The 25,207-nt window shown below is 34.6% G+C and overlaps 1 protein-coding gene across 4 annotated transcripts in view; it reads right to left on the reverse strand.

The window, feature by feature from the left end:
- The window catches only part of SESTD1 (SEC14 and spectrin domain containing 1), a 144,437-nt gene that overhangs the window by 49,003 nt on the left and 70,227 nt on the right, over positions 1–25,207 (reverse strand). For 3 of the 4 annotated variants that reach the window (XM_044242445.1, XM_044242443.1, XM_044242444.1), the window contains 5 exons: positions 21,346–21,459; positions 6,395–6,508; positions 4,903–5,000; positions 2,644–2,699; positions 87–298 (listed from right to left, as the gene is read on the reverse strand). In XM_044242445.1, coding sequence (XP_044098380.1) covers positions 87–298; positions 2,644–2,699; positions 4,903–5,000; positions 6,395–6,508; positions 21,346–21,459 — 594 coding nt within the window. The remainder of the gene's footprint in view (positions 1–86; positions 299–2,643; positions 2,700–4,902; positions 5,001–6,394; positions 6,509–21,345; positions 21,460–25,207) is intronic. The other variant, XM_044242446.1, reaches the window with a different exon arrangement.

Raw genomic sequence — 25,207 nt, forward strand, 5'->3', positions numbered from 1 at the left:
TCAGTCACACAGTAGAAATTGTTTTTTTTAAAAACCTTAACATTTAGATTTTTTAAAAATTAAATATATTCAAATCAGACACTTACCTGCATCACCTTCTGCTGAATCTCCTCTAACTGTGTACGCTTACTACGTTGTCTACAAACTTCCTGGTATCGAGTATATTGTTCTCTCAGAGAATCTAATAATTTCATAACCTGTGGCTGGGCCAGCAGTTCATCATCCATAGGAGACCATGAGACCCCTCCATCTGAGCCATTAAATCGACGCTGCTGTAATTCGGACAACAATTCATGCCCTTTACAAATGAAAGATACTTATAATTAATATCCTAAAGAAATACAATTCTTACTTCTCAGTCTCCTCAATTTTAGGCCCTTATTTTTAGAATCTATCTGCCTATACGTCTGCCTAACTAATAGGTCATAATTACTGAATGCAATTTTTAAATTGATATAGAGATGAGAAATAGCATATTTTAGTATATAACTACATAGTATATTTATATGCTATATATCATATATATCATGAAGCATACACTTCAGTATATATATTTACTAAATAGTGTATGTTACACTATTTAGTAAATATATGGCTTTTTTTTTTCTATATCTATCTGTCATCACATTCTTGTTATTGGTGGATTCATTATTCAGGAAACTGTCAACCAATTCTCTTTCCCTGTAGAGCACAATTACATTCTGGGATTTCTGTCTAGTATGGTACTAACCAGTATGTTCTATTTGATAGTACTAATCAATACTAAGCAATATGTTGTAGGATTTCAGTATCAATCCATACCTTTAGTCCTACTATCTAAAATAAAAGTTGACAGTGTAACAAATAAATGTATGGTTAAAGGGAGAAAGCTTTATTATTGGTACAAAATAAAATTTAAATAGTTTCTATTTAAGGAATCTCTACAACATATTAACTGTGAATCATGAGGGACTACACTAGTATAAAAAATTCATTCAATTATCCAATTATATTCATGTAAAAATCCATTCATGCATGAGAAATTAAAATTGCAGAATATCCAACATCAAAATTGGAATTTTAAAAGTGAATAAACTGCAAACTGTTTTTTCAGGATAATACTATTCCAATGATTACTTAAGGACCAAAAATAAATGCAAATACTTAAATTCTCTTCATCTTTATTCAGAAAAATGTCCTATATTTAAATGGCTTTCAATACTTAGAAACAGAATTTTTATCATGATTTGAAGGTATTACCAATTTCTAAAAAATACCCCAAATTGTTCTAAAACTCTCCATTTGTATATTCTCTTTTTATCCCTACTCTAAGAGTCAAAAGCATCTAAAAAAAGATCTTAGTGGCATATAAAGCTAATTTCAAAATATAAATTTAAAAAGCTTCTTAATTCAAGGACTTCAGTAGCTTTCAAAACATTAAATATAACAGTGGAATTAAAATTTAAACCTAAAGCAAGCCATATTTTTACTGACAGTCTACTGTACCTGCTCAACATGTAGGAATTCATAGATTACAATTATTTCCTTATTCTCTAAGGAAGATCAGTATCATACTGAAAACACTTGCCTCAATGGTATCAATACAATTAAGATATTCAGAATTACTCTCTTTACTCTTCATTACATGTTATAATTAGAAAAACAACTGTTTTAAAGACTTTTAAACAAAGTCTCTATATATATTCACATACATTTTTTATATATATATACACACACACACACACATATAAAGCCATTAAGATCAGAAGTCATTTATTTTTTTCCTTTACAATTGTTATTACTCTTAATGTTTTCCATATAGAAACATTTCCATCGAGAAGCAGCACCATATAATGATTTCAGAGACCATACTTTGAAACCAAACTGCCTTGGTTCAAGTCCCAACTCTAGCATTACCAGTTGTGTAACTTGCATAAGTTACTGAGCTTTTTTTTGCCTCAGTCTCCCCATCTTAAACTTGGGATGATAATAGTACCTGTTTTTAGTAGTATGGTGACAGTTTTAATAATTACTCCATCAGGAGCAAGTTTTTTCATTATCTCTAATATACCTGAGCTTATATCTAATATCTGAGCTTCCTGAAGTACAAAATAGGGAAAGTGATACTAACTACGTCAAGAGGTCATTAAGGGGGCGCCTGGGTGGCTCAGTGGGTTAAAGTCTCTGCCTTTGGCTCAGGTTGTGATCCCAGGGAGCCTGCTTCCCCCTCTCTCTCTCTGCCTGCCTCCCTGCCTACTTGTGAAGTCTCTCTCTCTGTCAAATAAATAAATAAAATCTTAAAAAAAAGAGAAAGGTTATTAAGGAGAATGGAATATAAAAACACAATCTTAGAACCCAAGGAGTATTCAATAATCATCATAGCAATCCAATGAAATTGAAACTTATCTCCATTTTATAGACAAAGAAACAAATACAAATATTTCAAGGGAGAAATAATTTAACAATTTGTCATTATTAATACTTTCTAAAAATATTGTAAAGTATATTAACACACTGTTAGGTTAAACCAAAGGCCAGTTTTTAAATTCCCCTTGAGTTTTTTCACATAATATATGCTTAATCAATATTTATTTCATGAACCAATCAATATATGATTGGTTTACTGGATTTGACTATCACCAATAAACACATTTTTTATCTTACCTGTCTGGAGAACTGTTTCAGGATCAACTGATGGAAGAAAGTTTAAATCCACAGACCTGCCAAACACCATAAGAATAACTTTTAAAAACTTTATTTTTATCTATATGACCAAAGAAAATCATTTGTGTGTGCATATCAAACAAGAGCATATGGTGTGGAAATCTGAAGTATACTATTCTACCAGACTAATGCTCTTAAGCATTAAGAAACCAATTAGAGATAATTAAATATTGGTAGCCAAAAAAAAAAAAACCAAAAAACTGTGTGATAAATCATAGAATATACTACTTGAAAAAAAGTTTATTATTATTATGGTATTATTTCAAATACATCAAAGGCATGCATTTTAGTATTTTCCCACTGCATCTTTATTCCAAAATGAAAATGTGTAACTATATAACAACCCAGAAATGTGAACATTAAAAATGCATGAAGCCATCTTCCAATTAAGCATTTACTTATCTACAGCAACCTTTGAGAGCTAAAAGGAGTCTCTGATATTCATATGCATGTGTATCCCCAAGCAGTTGTACTCTCTTCCCTGTACTAATTGTGCTTAATTTGCAGTTGGACCATGCTCTGTATTTTTTTAAACACATATAGGAAGTAGAGGATGAAGGAAAGATAGGGTACAGAGTAAATCAAAGCCTAGGACCTTGCTGCTGTAAATGACAGGTCCTGCTCTAAATCTTCCACTTTTGTCAATTAAGCTGGGCCCTTACCTCTTGTGTAGCCTGGATGTTTCTGGAGTAATAACATTAAAAAGGTGATGAAAATTTCAAGTGGAGGGACTGCATTATCTGGGATTTAGTGGAAGGACTTTATTATCGAGATTTAAAAAGACTAAGTAATAACACTTGAGTTCTCTGGGGAGGAACTGGAAATACAAGATTTTATTTGATATTTCATGTAGTCATGCAAACTAGCACTTCCCAAAGTGTTTCCCAAAACACTGAACAAGATATTATTAGATGGAGAAAAGGGGGTCCCACTGGCATGTAAGTACATGAAACAGGTTTCTTTACTGCAATGCTTTCTCAGGACCTGTAATCTATAAATGTTCACAGTCATTCTCAGGGAATATGGTAAACAGCATTAAGCTATGACCATGAACTTTTTTTCTACAGGGACCCTCTTAGGACATCTTTCCTAAGGAAAATGACTTTAAGAAGCATCAAACTTACTCTGCTGGGCTACTCAGAAAGCAAGAAGTTTGGCTAATTTTTGTCAACCAACTTATGCAATGTTGTCAATTCCTAAGCCATAGCATGGAGTGTATGTGTTATCTATATACACACATTTATGTATATGTCAAAATTTTGCATTTTATATTTTTATATGATATCTACAGGACAGTAATGTTCCTAAATGCTTCCTGTGACTTTAACTAGATTTCCATTCAAACCATTTGTTTTCACATTTTCACTTTGTTTTAATCAAGACTGGGTGTTAAACTCTGACCTGCTCACATCCCACTTCCCTTATTATCTCAGTTAACTGGTATGTTGACTATATTTGTATTCAAGGAATAATAATAATATTATCAAGTTTTCATTACATTTTTAAGATCAGATTCAAAAGACATAGACAAGGATGAATGTTGATCCTTTCCAATTTCCTAATGAAAAATTATTGTTCTAGTAAGAGAGACCAGAAAGAACTAATTTGCTTCCTAAAAAGCTTTTAACCTCAGGAGAGGGATTTGGCTTATCAACAGAAAAATGAAAATTGTTAAGCCTGGAAATCTGTTAAAATGATAAATCTAGATAGTTATATTTAGATAATGCAGCTGAACAATTACTTCATCCAGAATCAAAAACACTAAATACTCCAAACTGAACTCATAAATATCACATATTTTATAAGGACCTAGGAGTTCTAGAAGGTAGGCATTTAAGAGGTATTTAAATAAGGTTATAATAATTTTACTTCAAGCCACAACCTTTTCCTTTATAAGCAAAGTAGAACTCTAAAAAGAAAATGGTTTCACTTTGAGAACATGTTCTTGCAGATGAATTTTTAAGGTAAATACATTTTATACATCAAAAAGCCTTTATAGAGAAACTCTGATTCAAATCAAGAAATTTTACATATAAAGCAAATTCTCATGAATTAATAAATTTAATACAACTTTTGTATGTCAATTTTGACTAGAGAATTGCTACACCTTACCTCTTTTAGCTTGCATTAATAGAGATATTCTTCTTCTGGTTAATCACAGCCTTGCAAAGGTATAATTGCAAGACACCAGCCACCTACCTTTCTTTCTCTTGCTGATTTCCTTTATCACTTCCATTGTTAATCAAAGCAAGTTCATCTAGTAATGATGTAGATTCCTTTGTAAACTTCTCGAATACCTACAATAAGATTTTGTTAACATATTAAAAATAATCTTGAAAGTTATTTACATAAGGATTTTCAGTTAAGATGAATAGAATTAGGCAGGCAGAATTCCCTTTTCCTCTCCTGATGCCACATGGTACAATTCAACAACCACTGCACAACTTAAAAAAGAGAAAACAAAATCCCCCTTCTAGAACAATGAATAGTTTCAATGTAAGAAATTTTTAAAATTTAAAAAAGAAATATTTATAAAGATTTTATTTACTTATTTGACAGAGATCACAAGTAGGCAGAGAGGCAGGCAGAGAGAGAGAGAGAGAGAGAGAGAGAGGAGGCAGCAGGCTCCCTGCTGAGCAGAAAGCTGATATGGGGCTCCATCCCAGAACCCTGGATCATGAGAAAGCAGAGGCTTTAACCCACTGAGCTGCCCAGGAGCCCCTAAAGAAATTATTTTTATTCTTCAGACAAGTTTATTTTTATTCCTGTGTTTTGTCAAGAAACATCTGCACTAGTAACAGTTTTAACTACATGAACATGCTTTGGGCCACTATTAATCTTCTAATTCCAGATACAGAACTTTTCTTTATGTTTTCCTATCACCAATCCATACTGGTTGCATATCCTGAAGACTTTTATATATAAGCATGTAGCATAAAAATAAATTAGCTCTAACTTTAACATGGTTTCTTAAAATATTTCTAAAAACGGATTTGGGCAAGTCTGTTTATAATAAAGGGGACACTCATTTGTCTGATGTAACTGTCCAAATATGATCAAAATCAAGTTATCCATTCTGAAATATCCCAGTTTATTATTCTTCAATAAAATTAAGCTTATACAGTTGACCCTTGACCATGTTTTTGGGAAGTCAAAAGTTATACGCAGATTTTCAACTCTGGAGAGGGTTAGGACCCCCAATTTCCAGGTCATTCAAAGAATAACTGTAATCTAAACTGAGTTAGTTAACATTTGTTCTTTAAGTCCCCAGTAGTTTGTTAAACAATGCCACAGCAAGCAAAGGAGTTGAATTCAGTATGGCCAAAGATACATTTTCAGAAATGAAAACCTTAACCTGTCAAACTGCTTTTCCAGTCAAACTGATGTTTAAATATCCTCTCTGAAAATGGTACACCAATTAGATTACCTCTCAAGAAATTATGCTACTCTGTCATTCAACTAAAATATTCAATATTTTGATATTAATACTGCTACAAATGACAACAACAAAAGCAAGCACTTACAAGACTGACTGTAGACGATTTGCCTTCAAGCATTATGCTATCAAGTGGTATGCACTATATTTTATTCTTGTAACAAAGAACAATCTACATGCTACTTAATTAAAATGATAAAGTCACCAAAATATGTCTATTTGTATGTAATAACAATCTCACTATAATATACCAACCAGTCTCTTATTTAACCAGTCCATGTGATCATAGGTGAGACTCCCGCCAAAATCTTCTGTTAACTGGCATGGTTCTATGTAACGAGTCAATTTATTGGCAGACACTAAAATAACCTATAGAAGTAAAAAGAAAAGAACGATTTAGCAAGCCAGTGTTAATGGCAATGAAAGCAATAAGGATGTAAAATCAGGTTAAAATATGCAATACTGTTTCCAAAATGATGATATTATCATGTATTTGATTAATACAATATTTAATACATTAGTAGAAGCATTTAAAATCAATTCAAAAATTGTGGGTATCTGCTAAGAATAAGTTATTATAAACCATATATAATTCCACATTTTAAAAAATGAGATGCAGCTGAGATTAAATATTTTCAAAATTTTATCAATATTAATAACTTCTTGATAATAAAAATCAGTTCCTTTGATACACTGTATTCAGCAAAAAAGTTTGCATATGGCCTTAAAATTAGCTAATTACAATAAGATAAACACAAATCATGATAAATCGGGCAATCAAAAAATTATACACATTAAAGTTTCTATAACAATTTTTTATTATGTATTAACAAAACATGTCCTGTAATAGTAAAGTAAAACTCAGGATAATATATATTAATATTTAATTTGAAAATCAGAACTAAAAAGCAAGGAGAAGTTCAGAGAATTCATAAATTTGAAATTTACATATTAACTTGATAACCTTTAATGCTAAACTTTAAAATATCAAAATATTTTAAGTACAAATTATAAAATGACCTAAGAGATCACTGTGTGCTAAATAAAATTTCAATGAGGATATACAAGAATACATAAGAAAATATATGTGTGAGAGAAATTCAAATGGTAGTGTCAATGCAAAATGATACATGAAAAGTGAAACAACGTGTTTAATGTGCTCAGCTGGAGAAAGCACTATTTATACCTTAACAACAACAAAAGCCAGATAATCGATAAAATTATAACTTCTGTGGAACTTTCTCAGAGAGCCATGGTCACAGAAAAACCACCTACTCTGAAAACAAAGACAAGACAGCACCATAGAGAGAATGGTGGAAGGGGAGCCCTACAAAATCACATGAGCAAAGTTTTGGGGGATGTTGGAATTCTTCGGTATCTTGACTGTGGTGAAGTATTTATATGTATTGGTCAAATCTCATAACTACATGAACATTACTGCTCAGTAAAGCTCATTTTAAAAAAGTTTTTTTAAAAGACAACAACAAAAACACCATAAGAAGGACTTGTGGGCAAACTACTAGAGAAAGAAAAAACGAAAAGAAAAATTTAGAAATATACGCAATATGCAAAACTGGGTACACCCGTAATATATATATATGAAATTATATGAAAAATATGAAACAATATATATGAAATTATAATATAAACACTAAATGAAGAGAAATTACCAAAACTGTAAACTGCTTTGGCTAAAGGGGGGAGAGATAAATCATCTTAGTAAGATACCAACAACATGGTATTAAAAGTTCAAAAAAAATCAAGGAAAAATGGATCCTATCATAATAATTAAACTTTGTAACAAACTGCTAGTGATAATAATATATTAAGTATAAACCAAAAGTCTTAAACATTCACATTAGAGAAGAAGGGATAATGAATAATGAATTAAGTGACCTACTTATGAAGTTGGGATCAGAAAGTAGTGCAAGAACAGAATAAATCAAAAGAAAATAGAAGGAAGAAGGTAAAAAAAATAAATTAATAAAGCCAAAGTTGTTCCTCAAAAAAACTAAAATAAAATTGACAAATTTCTGGGACGCCTGGGTGGCGCAGTTGGTTGGACGACTGCCTTCGGCTCAGGGCGTGATCCTGGAGTCCCGGGATCGAGTCCCACATCGGGCTCCCAGCTCCATGGGGAGTCTGCTTCGCTCTCTGACCTTCTCCTCGCTCATGCTCTCTCTCACTGTCTCTCTCAAATAAATAAATAAATAAATAAATCTTTAAAAAAAAAAAATTGACAAATTTCTGAGACAATAAAGAAGGAAAGCACAAATAAATAATTAAGAAGAAGAAAAAAAAAGAACACAGCTACATTGACAGCTGTGGTTTAAAAGATAATACGGACACAGAACAATCTTGTATAAATAATTATGCAAATTTAGAAGAAATGGACAAATTCCTACAAAAAATCATTTAACAAAATTGACATAAGAAAAAACAAAACACTTATACCAATGAAGTAAAGTGAATCACTAGACTCTTTACATTTTCAGTAATCATACTATTAGGGATAATTTTAGTATTGCTATTCTGAGATCATTTGATGAGGAAGAAAGCAAATGATTAATATAAGACATTTTAACTCTGCCATTCCTGAGGTCATTAAGAAAATGGAATTATTGAGAAGGAAGATGTAACAGAGAAAAAAGTTACCTTTATGCTCTTCAATTTGAGTTGGAAGTATCAATTTAAACTCATGATGTATTTCATTTTGAATAAAAACATACACACTATTCTCACACACAAATCTAGTTCTGACCATTGAGAAGTTTAGAAAGGATGACAGGTTCTGTAGAAATGCACACCTCTAGTACCCAGACTGTTACCTCCAAATACCATTTCCTTCTAAAGGCAATCAGGGCTCCTTGGAGAAATGTCCAATTTCAGGTCTTGGGGCTAGAATTCATGATGAGCTTAAATCATCTTCTCATCCAGATATCAACAGAGGTATAAAGCCTACTTGGGTTGTGCCAAAAGGCTGGAAAAATCTTCCAATGGCCGAAGATGGAACAATATGTATACCAATAAAAATAATAAATGCCATATTTTGAAACATTAAGTATGGTTAATTCAATCAGCTCATACTGATACAAAAGAAATTATTATTGGACTACACTGAAGAAAATTTCAATTTATTGAAAGCTAGCAAATATAGGGAAACAGGCATTTATTTCACTTTTCATATACGAACTGTACCACTGGGTAAACAATCAATGAAGGTAAGTTTCTCATTACTGAAGTGTTCCAGCTAGTGAATGAAAAAAGAATAGAACTAGAATATTATCATTTTAAATCTTTACTAAATCAAGGCACTAAACATAAAGGGACATCGGCATCACAAAAAAGATAACCATTGTGAGTTTCATGATCAAGGAACACATTAGCACTAATGGATGACCTTGAAAAAGAAAAAAAAAATCAAACATGAATCTAATCAACTGTGTAAATCCAATTATCAATTTATAGAAATACAGAGATTTAAAAAGGCAGAAGAATATATTAAACTACACCACAGAGATGCTTGCTGCAATGAAAAACTGTAAGACAACAATGTGGTCTTGTCAAGAAAAAAAAATACATTAAGAAAGGAGAAAGAAAAATTAACATTAAAAAGCTTTATTTAATGAATTAATATAGAATGCCACAACCAATAATAAGAGAATTATGTATCCTTTTCAAACAGGCATTAAATATTTAAAAACCTGACTTTGTATCAGACCATAAAGAAAGCCGTGGTATATTTCAAAGGAACTAAGTGATAATATTCTATCACCACAATGAAATTAATTAGAAATCAATAATTATTCAAATCAGAAATCATTAATAAGATTTTAAGATCCTATCTACTTGGAAAGGGATCTCAACTAATTACAATATGTCAACACTATTTGGATGCTGATTCAAATCAATCAATCTGTGTGTATGCATAATTTCTATATAAAGTTAAAAATGCATTTAAATATATTATTTATATATTTATATATAGCTCAACCCTTTTATGATATTTATTAGATAATTATAAAATTGAAACCAACTAACTCTTTGATACTAAGAAATTGTTTCTTTTAAGGTATAATAACAGTATTGGGTTTTTTTTTTAAGAATCTTTATGTTTTAGAGACACATAGTAAAATATTTACAAATAAATTCAAATGCCTTCAATTTCATTCACTGTAATATCCCCAGTCTTCTTTGAGGGAAGTGGTTAAGGGTAAGGATGGAGCAGGATGGATCATGGTTTGAAAGATGCTGAAACTGGGTTTAGGACTGCCTGGAGTTAAATGTAATATCTTGTTTACTTTTTTATGTGTTCATAATTCTTTATAATAAAAATAATAAAAACATAAAATACATATATATAGACTCTCTTTTAAAAGAGTCTTTTCAGAAAGAATATGCCCCAGCCAGTTTATAAGTTTTAAAAATCAAAGAACAAACCATTTCAATCTTTTGTCTTTAGAGGTTTTTTTTTTTTTTTTAAGATTTTATTTATTTATCTGACAGAGAAAGCGAGTACACAAGCACAAGCAGGGTCAGCAGCAGAGGGAGAGAGAGAAACAGACTCCCTAGTGAGGAGGGAGCCCGATATGGGGTTTGATCCCAAGACCCTGAAATCATGACCTGAGCTGAAGACAGATCCTTAACTGACTGAGCCACTTAGGTACCCCCAGATCATTTCAACCTTAAATAAATGCTTCCAGAGAACAGAAATGTAGGGAACACTCCCAACTTATTTTATGAGACAAACATTGATACTTAAGGACAATCTGAAGAAAGAAAAGACCGTATGACTTGCAAATATCAAGTATTAGCCAATATCAAGCTAGGGTGTGAAGCAGTGAAAATTTTATACACTACAAGTGTTATATACTACAATTTTATATACTACATTAGAATGCTTTTTTGGAAAGCAGTTTGGCATTATCTTAAAAATCCGAACACTTGTATAACCTGTGCCTAGATAATCAGCAAACAGAGAAAACCTCATACATGTTTTATCTGGAGACATGTACAAGAATGTTAATGTTTGTAGCGTATCATTTGTAATGGCAAAAAAATAGAAACAACCCAAATGTCCATGAACAGGAGATAAAGTGCATTGTTTTTATTCACACAGCGGAATAACACTCAGCAATGAGAATGAATCAACTATATCTACTGCAAGAATATGCATGAACCTCAAACATACAATGAGTGAGAAAAAGCAAGTCAGTGAACACTAAAGTCATACCATTTTTAAAAAGCTCAAAAACAAGTAAAACTAATATAATTCTTAATAATAAATAGTATCTTTAAATGGCAACTCTACAGATACAAATGTAAAATAATAAAAGATAAACACTCCCTATTTTCTTCTGAAGATTTTGTCCTTCACATTTAAGTTTTTAATATGTACACACACAAATACACAGAATGAGAAAATGAACAAAAGATGGATAAATACAAATAAATACCTTTATTTCAAGACACCGATAGCTAGGTTCTTAGGCTGGATCGTGGGTATCCAAGTGTTTTAGTTTTGTTTTGTATATACATACATTTTTAAAGAATATATACCAAGGGACGCCTGGGTGGCTCAGTGGGTTAAGCCGCTGCCTTTGGCTCACTCAGGTCACGATCCCAGGGTCCTAGGATCCAGCCCTGCATCAGGCTCCTTGCTCAGCAGGGAACCTGCCTCTCTCTCTGCCTCTGCCTACCTCTCTGCCTACCTGTGTGCTTTCTCACTCTCTTTCTGACAAATAAATAAATAAATAAAATCTTTTTAAAAAAGAATATATACCAAATACTGTGTTAAAAACCTGAAAACAGGGAGGCTGGGTGGCTCAGTTGGTTAAGCCAATGCCTTCAGCCCAGGTCATGATCCCAGAGCGCTGGGACTGAGTCCCATATCTGGCTTCCCCTGCTCTGCAAGGAACCTGCTTCTCCCTCCCCTCTGCCTACCATCCTCACAGCTTGTGCGCTCGCGTGCGCTCTCTCTCCCTCTTTCTCTCTCTCTGTCAAATAAATAAATAAAAACTTAAAAAAAAAAAAAAAAACCTGAAAACAGAAAGACTCAAGAAAAAAACCAAGAGAAGGGACCGACTAACAGCGGGAGCACAATGAAATCTCATGCACCAACTGAAGAAAGTAAATTCTCGGAGCACCGGGGTGGCTCAGTCGTTAAATACCTGCCTTTGGCTCAAGTCATGATCCCAGGACCCTGGGGTCAAGCCCCACAATGGGCACTCAGTTCAGCGGGAAGCCTACTTCTCCCTTTCCAACTCCCCTTGCTTGTGTTTACTCTCTCACTGTGTCCCTCTCTGTCAAATAAATAAATAAAATCTTTAAAAAAAAAAATGTAACTTCTCTGAGGCAGCTTTCAGGGAGGTTACAGTGAGAACAAAGAAAAATCTAGAGATGGTGGTAAGAGAAAAACTGAGGGAGTTTATATGCCTTCTTTCCCCATTTAAAAAGTAAAAGAAAAGATAAAGAACTTCAAATTACATTTTTGACTAGTTTAGAAACAGCAAACTATATTATGCCTAAATGGCAATTAATGTAATCTCTCTTTTATGAGTTTAGCATATCTCAATTTCACTGTTTTCCTGTTTAGGTAACAATAAGAGCTAATTTAAAATAAATATCTTAACTTTTTAAATAAAATAAACATCTTAGAATAAAAAGAACACAGAAAAATATTACTCTTTTATTGAAACACTTGTCACAGACAGCTTTATCCTTTTGTTCCAAAGAGGCTTATTTAGACTAGCTCTTAGAGACCGGCATGATGTTAAACTGTCATTGGAAGTGGAATAAAGCCGCAGGAACATTCTCATTGGCCAGCAAGCCATTCTCGGATCTAGGCAGATACTTCCACACAGTCACCTCCTACGAAGGGGGCTTTTCCTTTCTAGGAAGTGCCTAGTAATCAATTAACTATATATATACCAACAATGAAACAGAAACATGTATTTATGAGGAAATAAACTACTTTGCTAAATTGAGCACCAATTCACATCTGAAAGATACCCCCCACAATGCTCTCTCCTGAAAAGACAACTGAATAGAAAATGTAACAAATATAAAATATAATGAATGATCTCTCTGCTCTTCTACTGTGCCCTATTTGGCACAGTGGTTTATTTAAAACTGAAATAATATCTCTTGAAAAATCTATCACGTCCCTTATAATTTAATTTTTAGTCATGTGTCATTCATTTGTTCAACATTTTTTACTTAATATGAGTTAAATTTATTTATTAGAAGTATTATTTAGTAGAAGCTATGTGTTCTACTGCTGAGAATAGGATAAACTAAGATATGTTTCTACAAAAGAAATGAGCTTTTATTTCTGCAGTATTCCAGAGAGAGTTGTGCAATCTCACAAAAAGAAATAGATTAAAGTTTTCTGGTTTATTTCTACAGCCTTAGTAAAAAATACTCTAAATCTAAATGTTGTTGTCCCTTTGATATAATAGAACAGAGGGACAAAGTTTTTACTAGAATATGCCAAATGATTTCCAAATTCCTGTCTTAGGTTAAGCACCAATATAACTGAAAGGATACTAGGCACTAGGAGCCAATCACTCCAGGTTTGTACCCTAGCTCTGCCACAAATTCACTGGCCTTGTAAGAAGTCAACCTAAAGGAACTCACTCCAGGCTTATTTCCCCAAACTGCCAAAGAAGGCACCTGCATTAAACTATCTGTGAAGTGAGCTCTACGGGCTCTTTAAGCTCCGTAGAGGATTCTAATAAGGTGTCATCCTATACATTTAATTTGGGCCATTCTCTTTTATATATGACCTATTTTGTGCAATGAAGAGCATTTGTCACTTTCTATACACACTGGTCTTGGATCATTAGGCCTCAAAAAACAAAAACAACAAAACAAAAAATAAAAAACAAAAACCAGAATCAGATGCAGTATTAAGAAGAGAGAAGAAAACAATTTAGAATGGTGGCTGATTATCACTGCCAATAAATTACACTTTCACTCTCGTGAATGACAATACAGAATAAGGTAGAGATCCTTTTGATTATTAGTCTCCCAATTTGAGGATAAGATTAATACCAGTACTACCTTAATTTTATCTTGTCATTTGATAGACTACAGATACTATCATCTAAGCAACAAAAGCTTTCAGAGTCACTAGGTATAATGCTGCTGAAGATAAAAGTACATGAATCTCTGAATTGCTAAAAGGGAAAGTGGACAGGTAGATAACTATTTCAGAGGTAAGACAATACATAAGGAAATATTTAGGTGAGCAACAAGAGAAGACTATTCAATCGCTAATGAAAAACAACATAGAACTGAGGAGGAAGAAAGTCATCTAGAAGAAAAATAAGAAAAGATGATGAGGAAGGAAATGTGAAATCATGTGGGAAGAACAAGGTGTCATTAAAACAACTACTATGTGTTTATTTGATCAATGCTGTCAACACCTGGTAATAAATCCTTCTTATGGATAATTCTATGAAGTAAAACATACTCTTGCTTCTAGGAACAGCAGTATTTATGCCAAAGTTATACTTTAAAAATACTTAGAATACAGGCGTGCCTCGGTGGCTCAGTCAATTAAGTGTCTGCCTTCAGCTCAGGTCATAATTCCAGGGTCCTGAGATGGAGCCCTGTGTTAGGCTTCCTACTCAGTCTGCTACTCCCTCTCCCTTTGCCCCTTCTCCCCAATTTGTGCTCTCTCTCACCTCTCCCTCTGTCAAATGAATAAGTAAAATAAAATAAAAAATAATAAAAAATAAAAATATTTAGAATATAAACAAAAACACAAGCTTAATTACAACAGCCCAAATGATCCAAATAACACCAAGGAAAATAATTTTTTTTTTAAAAGATTTTATTTATTTATTTGAGAGAGAGAGACAGTGAGAGAGAGCATGAGCGAGGAGAAGGTCAGAGAGCGAAGCAGACTCCCCATGGAGCTGGGAGCCTGATGTGGGACTCGATCCCGGGACTCCAGGATCACACCCTGAGCCGGAGGCAGTCGTCCAACCAACTGAGCCACCCAGGCGTCCCAGGAAAATAATTTTTAATTAAACAAACATCTACACTGAATTTAATTATATATAGCTCTAAGTATCAAAAATGGCTATGTTGAACTGTACCATAAAGTCAAATATGTTTGTCAGTGCATTAGCCAGCATTTGAAATGACTTACTCTCATCTCATTAGGGATATTACAGGCATTTTAATAAGTGCCTAGTGCTTATTTACTTGGGAAGATACTCCAGCTGAATCTTCAGAGTCTAAAAGAAAACAACATGGAGATAACGAGAAACTTCATAGTTGAGTTTTAAACAGCAATCTATGACATTAGATCCAAGCAGATCTAATTTCCTAATGTGATCACATTTCCTAATGTGTCTTCTATTTTACCCTCTAAGATGCAAGGTGTTTAGCCACTGTGAATTCTTATATATCATGAGACCAACAAAGCAAAGCATTTTTGAGCAGATGCCTATGCTTAAGCAGGATGTGACGGGCTCTTCATAAAAGGGATCTTTTCTCCTACTGAGTGTTCGCAACTTTAGCTTCTACACCACTTGCCTCTGCTCACTTTGCATCACCTCAGAGCAACATTTCCTGTGTGCCCTTGACATGAACAGCACACCTCCCACCAGTCAAAAGTACTCACTCACCATGGCAACATTCAAACTTTACTTTACTCTCTTCCCTCACTATACTTTTGTTTCTCCTCTTTGGGATGCAGTTTCCCATTCAACTATCAGGGTAACACCTTTCCTAATGGAACCCAGCAGCCCAGACTGCTTTCCCCTACAATGCTAGCACACCTTTCCACTAAGTCTATACCCCAGTCAAGTTAACCAATGATTAAAGCGTGTAAGATAAAAGCAGGGGGGAAATGCAACTAATTTCTGCTTAGGATGTAGAAGGCTGGAAAGAACAATGCTCCAACCCTTACACTACTATCTCCACCATCAAAATGATGCAAGTTAATGTGAAAAACGAAAACTTTTCTTGAACCCATGAGGGTCAACAGGACAACCAACTAACTTGAAATCTAAGGATAGACCAGTGCCTTTGAGAAAAGATGGGGCTGGAGCACTTGTTTACCTGGGGAAAAAAAAGCCTGACATGATACAAGCCAGGAAAGAATTCGGCTAACATTTAATGAATTGCTAAAAGCCAAATGTGAACTAATGTGAAAATAGAGAACCCCTGGGAAGCATGGACATGAAGAACTCCACCACTTGAGGGCTCTTCTCCACAGAACTCCTGGGACTCATGAGAAAGACTGGGATAATAAAGATCAGAAACTTCAACAAAACAGCCTCTCTCAGAGTACAAGCCTGGGGGATGCAAATAGTAGCCACCACTGGAAAGGCATGAAGCTGAAGAATGGCAGAGATTCAACTCTATCTCTTCTAGAGAATAAAAACCTTCATGACCTGAGGGAAAAGCAGCAAACCCAGATGACCTTAGAGCACAAATACAGTCCCACTGTAGCTAGAGGGAAGGAAAAGAAAAGCCCTCTATCCTACCAGAGACAAGAATATATGATGAGCCCAGGGTATCATAGGCCTTCTAAACCTGAGTTGAGGGCCCTATTCCCTAGACTCAGTGTTACAAAGCCAGCCTAAGATTGAGGCTGAACCAGAACAACAGAAAATGCCCCTCTGACAAATACTGAATAACAAGGAACAGCAGTCTTCTGCTAATGGAGTGTCAAAATTGCAAAGAGATCTTTTCTGATGCAAAGGAAAGGTGCAAAGGAAAGACCTATAGTTAAGGGTGGTATAAACACAACCTAGAGGATGCCTGGATGGCTCAGTGGGTTGAGACTCTGCCTTCAGCTCAGGTCATGATCTCAGGGTCCTGGGATCAAGCCCCGCATGGGGCTCTCCGCTCAGTGTGGAGCCTCTTTCCCCCCCTCTCTCTGCCTGCCTCTCTGCCTCCTTGTGATCTCTCCCTCTCTGTCAAATAAATAAATAAAATCTTAAAAAAAAAGAAAAAAAAAAAAAGGGAGGGGGCGCCTGGGTGGCTCAATGGGTTAAGCTGCTGCCTTCAACTCAGGTCATGATCTCAGGGTCCTGGGATTGAGCCCTGCATCAGCTCTCTGCTTGGCAGGGAGCCTGCTTCCTTCTCTCTCTGTGCCTGCCTCTCTGCCTGCTTGTCATCTCTCTCTGTCAAATAAATGAATTAAATCTTTAAAAAAGAAAAAAATAAATAAATAAACACAACCTAAGCCTGTGGTACACTGAAGAAAATAATAGCAACAACAAAAGTCAAAGTCAATTCAACTCCTGGCTAGGCTAATTCTCCTGCCCCCAAAAAACCCTAGCAATAGCCAAGATGGACCCATCTTTAGGTACAATACTGTTTACCTCAGTCCTAAACAAGATGTCCAACAAGCAACAGAAGACAAGGAATGCAAAAAGCAAGAAAAAAAAAAAAAAAAAACCACTGTCAGGAAACAAAGCAAAAGATATAACTAGAGGAAGACCCAGAATAGTAGAAGTATCAAGTAGGGAATTTAAGATAATATAATACATGCTGAAGGTTCTCATGGAAAAAGTGCAAGACAACATGCAAGAAGAAATGGGGAATTTCAACAGAGATAGAAATTTAAAAAATAGAAATGTTACAAACAGGGAATACAAGCTGGTGCAGCCACTCTGGAAACAGTATGGAGATTCCTCAAAAAAGTTGAAAATAGGGCTACCCTATGACCCAGTTATTGCACTACTGAGTATTTACCCCAAAGATACAAATGTAGTGATCCAAAGAGGCACCTGTGCCCCAATGTTTATAGCTGCAATGTCTACAACACCCAAACTATGGAAAGAGCCCAGATATCCACTGACAGATGAATGGATAAAGAAGATGTGGTGTGGGACGCCTGGGTGGCTCAGTTGGTTGGACAACTGCCTTCAGCTCAGGTCATGATCTCGGAGTTCCGGGATCGAGTCCCGCATCGGGCTCCCAGCTCCACGGGGAGTCTGCTTCTCTCTCTGCCCTTCTCCTCACTCATGCTCTCTCTCCCTGTCTCTCTCTCAAATAAATAAATAAAATCTTTAAAAAAAAAAAAAAAAAGAAGATGTGGTGTATATATACAATGGAATATTATGCAGCCATCAAAAAAAGCAATCTTGCCATTTGCAACAACATGGATAGAACTAGAGGGGATAATGCAAAGTGAAATAAGTCAATCAGAGAAAGACAATTATATGAACGCACTGATAGGTGGAATTTAAGTAACAAGGCAGGGGATCATAGGGGAAGAAAGGAAAAAATGAAACAAGACAAAACCAGAGAGGGAGAAAAACCGTAAGAGACTCTTAATTTTAGGAAACAAACTAAGGGTTGCTGGAGGGGAGGAGGGTGAAGGGAATGAGGCAGTTGGGTGATGGACACTGGAAGAGCATGTGTGGTGGTGAGCACTGGGTGTTACGTTAAGACTAATGAATCAACACCTGTAACCCTGAAACAAATACTACATTATATGCTAATTTAAAAAAAATTGGGGTACCTGGGTGGCTCAGTTGTTAAGCATCTGCTTCAGCTCAGGTGATGATCCCAGGGTCCTGGGATTGAGCCCCACATCAGGCTCCCTGCTCAGCAGAAAGCCTGCTTCTACCTTCTCCCACTCTACCTGCTTGTGTTCCCTCTCTCACTGTCCCTCCCTCCCTCTCTCTCTGTCAAATAAATAAATAAAATCTTTAAAAAAAAAGGGGGGGGGATAAAAAAAGAAATGTCACAAACTGAAAACATGGTAACGTAGATAAAGTAATCTTACAATGAATGGGTCTCAACAAACTCAATAAAGACAAACAAACAGTAACTTGAAAATGGATCAACAGAAAATACCCAAACTGAAACACAAAGAGATAAAACAGAAAAAATAAATAAATAAATAAGAACAACAACCCAGAATGGTGAGAAATTTTCAAATAGTCTATGTTACATATAATTGGACTTCTAGAAGAAATAGAAAAAGAAAATGGGGTGAAGAAAATATTTAAAAAAAAAAAAAATTTAAGAATTTTCCAAAATTGATGGCTGACATCAAACCAGAGATCCAACAAATACAGAGAACACCAAAGAGAACAAATACCAAATAAAATACACCTAGGCATTATATAATAAAAATGCTGAAAACCCAAAAATAAAGTGAAAATCTTTTTTTTTTTTTTTTTTAAGATTTTAGTCATTTATTTGACAGAGAGAGAGAGATCACAAGAAGGCAGAGCAGCAGGCAGAGAGAAAGGGGGAAGCAGGCTCCCCACCGAGCAAAGAGCCTGACGCAGGGCCACCCAGGAGCCCCTAAAGTGAAAATCTTATAGGTGGCCAACAGGGGAAAAAAGATATATGGCACACAGCAGGCCAAGGATACAAATAATAGAACTCTCCTCAGAAGCTATGGGAATGAGGGGAGCCTGGGTGGCTCAGTGGGTGAAGCCTCTGCCTTCAGCTCAGGTCATGATCTCAGGGTTCCGGGATCAAGCCCGGCATCAGGCTTTCTGCTTGACAGGGAGCCTGCTTCCCCCTCTCTCTCTGCCTGCTTTTGATCTTTCTCTGTCAAATAAACAAAATCTTAAAAAAAAAAAAAAAAAAGAAGATATGGGAATGAGAAGTCAATGGTGTTATATAGTTAATGTGCTAAAAGAAAAAAATAATGAAACAAAATTCCATACCCATTGAAAATATCTTTCAAAACCATAACAGAAACAATAGTTTTTTTTTTTAAGGAAAACAAAAGCTAAAAAAATTCAAAGCCAACAGACCTGTTCTGCAAGTTATGTTAAAGGAAGTCCTTTAGGCAGAAGGAACATATCAAACAAAAAGATGAATCTCCAAAAAGAAATGAAGAACACCGTAAATGGCATAAAGAAAGATAAAGTTCATTTTTTTATTATTTTAATTGCTGTAAATAAACTATCAGTGGCAAAAATAGTAACCATCTATTGTGTGTTTATAGAACAGGAGAAGTAAAATGTATGACTACAATGGAAGTGCTGGATATATACTGTTTTAAATAATTTCTACTACATATTAAGTGCTATATTATTTAGGTAATTAAAGAAATACATTGTAAACTTAGGGCATGGACATAAAAAATTTTTCTTAATAAGGGATGTAAACTACAATGGAGATAAAATGTAATAATAAAAAATAATCCAGGGCGCCTGGGTGGCTCAGTGGGTTAAGCCGCTGCCTTCAGCTCAGGTCATGATCTCAGGGTCCTGGGATCGAGTCCCACATCAGGCTCTCGGCTCAGCAGGGAGTCTGCTTCCCTCTCTCTCTCTGCCTGCCTCTCTGTCTACTTGTGATCTCTGTCTGTCAAATAAACAAATAAAATTTTAAAAAAAAATCCAAAAGAAGGCAAAAAAAGAACCAAAAAGTACATAAAATCTAGCAAGATGATAGATTTTAATCCACCTGTATCAATAATTACACTGAATATAAATGGTTTTATGAAACACTGCAAAGGACATATTGTCAGAATGGATATGAAAGCAAGACCCAAGGATACTATAAGAAGTCCACTTTAAACATAAAGAAATAGGTAGATGATAAGTAAAAAGGTATTATGGAAAAAGATACAACATGCTAACACTAGTCAAAAGTAAGCTGAATAGCTATATTAATGTCAAACAAGGTACAGTTCAGAACCAGATATAGTATCATAGATAAAAAAACTTTTAACAGGCTGTGGCAGGAAAAATATGACAGAATTGTTTAAATTTTTATTCCATCTGGAACTTCTTTTCTGATCTACAATAAGATGTACTTTTTACACAAGACAGATGAAGACAGACAGTGTCCATAGGAAAGGGCAGATAACTTTTTTTCATGGATGAAAACCAAACCAGATACTAAAAATAATTATGACATATCACACAAAATAGACTCCAATTTCAAAATGTCCAGGGTTTCCTAGTATTAGCTAAATGTCCTCTCAGTAATACAATACTTTTTTTGTTTAAATAAAAAGTTCTACTTACTCAATGTTTATAAAGAGTGATACAAATGAAAACAAGAAAAAATTTATAGTCTTTGACAAAGAATCATAATATATTCCACAAGTATCTGAATGTCAATTATATACTCATCATTGCTTAGGCACTGACTCATCACTGCACAAGCTCAGCTTAATTTCCAACAATGAGCAAATAAAATAGCAGCAATATGCTATTTTTAAAGATACAACACATTTCTGCTTTTTAATAGAGTTTATTTACCTCAAAGCCAAGTCTATCCTTCTCTTTCCAAAAACAAAAATGTGTTACTTTCTTATCCCAGAATTCATCAGGCTTCACTACACAAACAAGGGACACCTCAGCTGGAACAACATTCTATAAAATAAAAAAAATTTAAAAAAATTATAAATTATACATGTAAAATGAATAATTTATTAAAGTTATAAATTACTAGGTTTTCATGGTTGGGCTGAGTAATTAAAAGACCCTTGGAAAAGAATTAAAATAATAAGAAATACTCCAAACTTCAAAACATACCTGGCAATAAAGAAATACTTGGATTTCAATGTAATATACACAGTACATGTGAATTATTTTTGTGTTGTACCGAATCTAATAGGTATATATTCAGATTAAACTGTAAGACAATTTTTAATTGGCAAACTACTACCTTTGGTTTTTCTATATATGAAAAAAAATTTTATTAACACAATCACCTTGGGAGAATTTCTTCAAAAGTGTAAAATCAATTTTCTCATAAAATAAATTTCTTACTGGCCATTATACAAAAAAGCCCAGATTCTGCTTGATTATTAACTTGAAGAACAGGACTAGCTAATCTCTGACAAATATTTCACATTTAATAGATATGGTTATTCATATTACCTAAAGAAGAATGGAAGTTAACGTTTACTGAGTTAATAAAATATTCCATGTATATTTTATCAGTAAACCCCATACAGTCTATCTTTAAATAGGATCTTAAACCTATCCATTTCTACCACCCACATTGTTATCATCCCCAAACAAGTCAGCTTTTAAAACAAAACAAAACAAAACAAAACAAAAAGAACAGGCTGCCTTCCTTTCTTCACATTTTTCCATGCTCACAGTAAAATTCAAACTCCTTTCCAAAGCCTAGAACGCCCTCCAGGCTCAGGGCCCCACTGACCCTCAGACCTCAGCTCATACCCTCTCCTCTTAGCTCATACCCCCCACCCCCCCACCCCCCGCAGTCATACTAAGTTTCCTGCTGTTGCTGGAATGTAACAAGTCTGTTTCCATCTGAGGCTTATACCCTTGATGTTTCCTCTGTCTGGAGTGTTTTCTGCCCTATACACCTAAGAAGAATGCTCCCTCCATTAAGTTACAGAGAGACCTTCCCTGACCACCCTATCTAAAGTTGCACCATCTGATTCAGTCATCTTCTATTATTGTATGTTGCATCATAGCACTTATCACTGTCTGCTGTTACATTAATTAGTAGTTAGCCTAATTACTTACTACTCCTTAAGTAGAACACTAGCTTCCCAATGGCAATTACCTTATCTATCATGTCACCCCTATATCTCTAGCCTATGACAGTGCCTGGCATATAGAAAACACTCCATAAATATCTGTTGAAGAAATGAATTCACATTAACAAGGAAATCTCCTTCTCCTAATTTTACAGGAGAGTAAACTGAGTTTCAAAGAAGCTTGTCCAATATAACAGTTGTTTACTTGTGGTACTAAAATAGAAACCAGGTCTGACTCTAAAGTTCTACCACACCATTTCAAATGTTCTACACCGGGAGTCAATAAATTCTTTCCAAAAGTGTAGATAATAAATATTTTAGGCTTTGCAGGCTATGCAAAGTCTCTATTGCAACTACTTCAAGTCTGTCATTGTAGTATGAAAGCAACTATAAAAAATATAAATGAATAGACATAGCTGAGTTTCAATAAAACTTTATTTACAAACTCTAGGGGTCAAATACCATTTAAGATGATAAATGGCACAACTGAATAATAATAAATTATGGTTACAATTATTATTAATTAGGAGAAAATAGAAATCTTTCAATTTAAACACATTTTTGGGCACATAACAAATCTGGTGCCTGCTGCAATGACTGGGTTATGAGTAAGATAAAAAAATTCAACAGTATCAAAAGTTATCAGAGGTTGGGAAATCTAGGCTAGACTGAGGTTTATTTATATATTGACTAGTGGAAGGCTACTACTTCAAAATGATTGAATATTAAAATAGTGAGAAACAAGAAAAACCAAACCACTCATTTTAGAGAATATTAGTTATAAACAAAGCCAACACTAAGCTCTGGGACCCCAAATAACTGGTACTAGTACCTTCTGAAATAAAAGCAATGAATGATTATGTATGTTAAAACTGTTTGAATAGGAGTAAACAAAAGGCCATTGCAACTTCTGAAAATGTTAACTATTAATAAATCCAAAAGTTGTTAAAATACCTATCAGAAAAGAAATCGCAAGAGGGGATTAAATCATCCACTGATTGTTCTTCAAAACTGCCACTGATCAAAGTCCAGTTCATACAGCAAGTCCCAAACAGGTCATCTGTGACACAGTTGAATGACAGGATGAAAGGAAGAACACAAGGTCATAATTAATGGATTTCTCACCTAATAGTTATTTTAACAACTTTTACAAGAAGAGTTCATCTTTAGGGATGGGATATAAAAGTGCTGGGAATACACCAGACAAAAAAAGTGATGGAATACCAACCTGTGCTCCCTTAAAAAACTGATCCTCTGTGGGCTATAGCCTTTCCAACCCAAAGGAGTGATTCTAATGATAAAGGTTTAGGCCACCCATTTAAGAAGAAGGTAATGGATAGATACTTTGGATAGACCTCCAATACCCCCCACATTGGTAAATATACCCTTTGTAAAGGATAAAGCCAAGACCTGGGGGTTAGGCCATGTTAAATTCCAACTGCAGCTCTTTCCCATGTTCATTATAAGAACCTGGTTATTTAAAATCTTTGAGCATGGGGGTGTGTGGGTGCCTCAGTAGGTTAAGCCTCTGCCGTCAGCTCAGGTCATGATCTCAGGGTCCTAGGATCAAGCCTGGCATCAGGTTCCCTGTTCAGCAGGAAGTCTGCTTCTCACTCTCCTCTTCTCATGCTTTCTCCCTCTCAAATAAATAATTAAAATCTTTTTAATAAGTGAAATGAAATAAAATAAAATAAAAACTCTGAGCCTCAGCTGATCTTTGGGATAATAGAACCTGCCTCCCAAGGTTGTGAGGATAAAATTAAATGAGATTAATTTATAGAAAGTTTAGTACACTACCCAAACCATACTGAGCACTGAAATTACTAGTTCCCACCCCCCAAAATCCCTTTTTTCTAATCCCAAATAAAAAATAAAACATTAAGAACCATTCTTCTTAGTTAGCATTTAAAATTCTAAATTATGGAGCACCTGGGTGGCTCAGTCAGTTAAGTATCTGGCTTCAGCTTGGATCATGATCTCAGGGTCCTAGGATGGAGTCAGCAGAGGATTCCCTGCTCAGTGGGAAGCCTTCTTCTCCCTCTTCCTCTGCCACTCCTGCTTGTGCTCTTTCTCTCTCCTTCTCAAATAAATAAATAAAATCTTTTAAAAAAATAAATGAAAATGAAATAAAATTTGAAATTATACTTCTTTCCACAGAACCCAAAAGCAGCTACTAATTATTTCTCAATTCATTTAAAATACTAGATCTTTCTTTCAATGTCAGTGATATTTACCTAACTGAATACTCACTTTCCCATATAACTGTCAACTTCTATTTTCCCCAAACTGACCTGCCATCAAATCCCTTCATTATAGTTGTTTTATCTCTGAGCTATCACTAAGTCAGTGTCCCTGCTAGGAATGCCCTTTTCACTTTTTTTCATCTAAGTTAGATAATCTTTTTTATTTAACTCACTTAATTTCTACATTCTCTTGGAGACTTTCTAAGGAAACAGATACATTAGAGCAATCTGACGCCTTTAAATCACTCAAACGGTTTATTTTTCCATTTCAGATCACAACGTCTTCAATACCCTAATAATAAAGCAAAGAATGTTTACTAGGTAGGTAGGTAGGTACCTAGTACAAGCAAAGATTGTGAAATC

Source organism: Neovison vison, chromosome 3 (genome assembly GCF_020171115.1).
Source record: "Neovison vison isolate M4711 chromosome 3, ASM_NN_V1, whole genome shotgun sequence".
Taxonomy (NCBI): Eukaryota; Metazoa; Chordata; class Mammalia; order Carnivora; family Mustelidae; genus Neogale; species Neogale vison.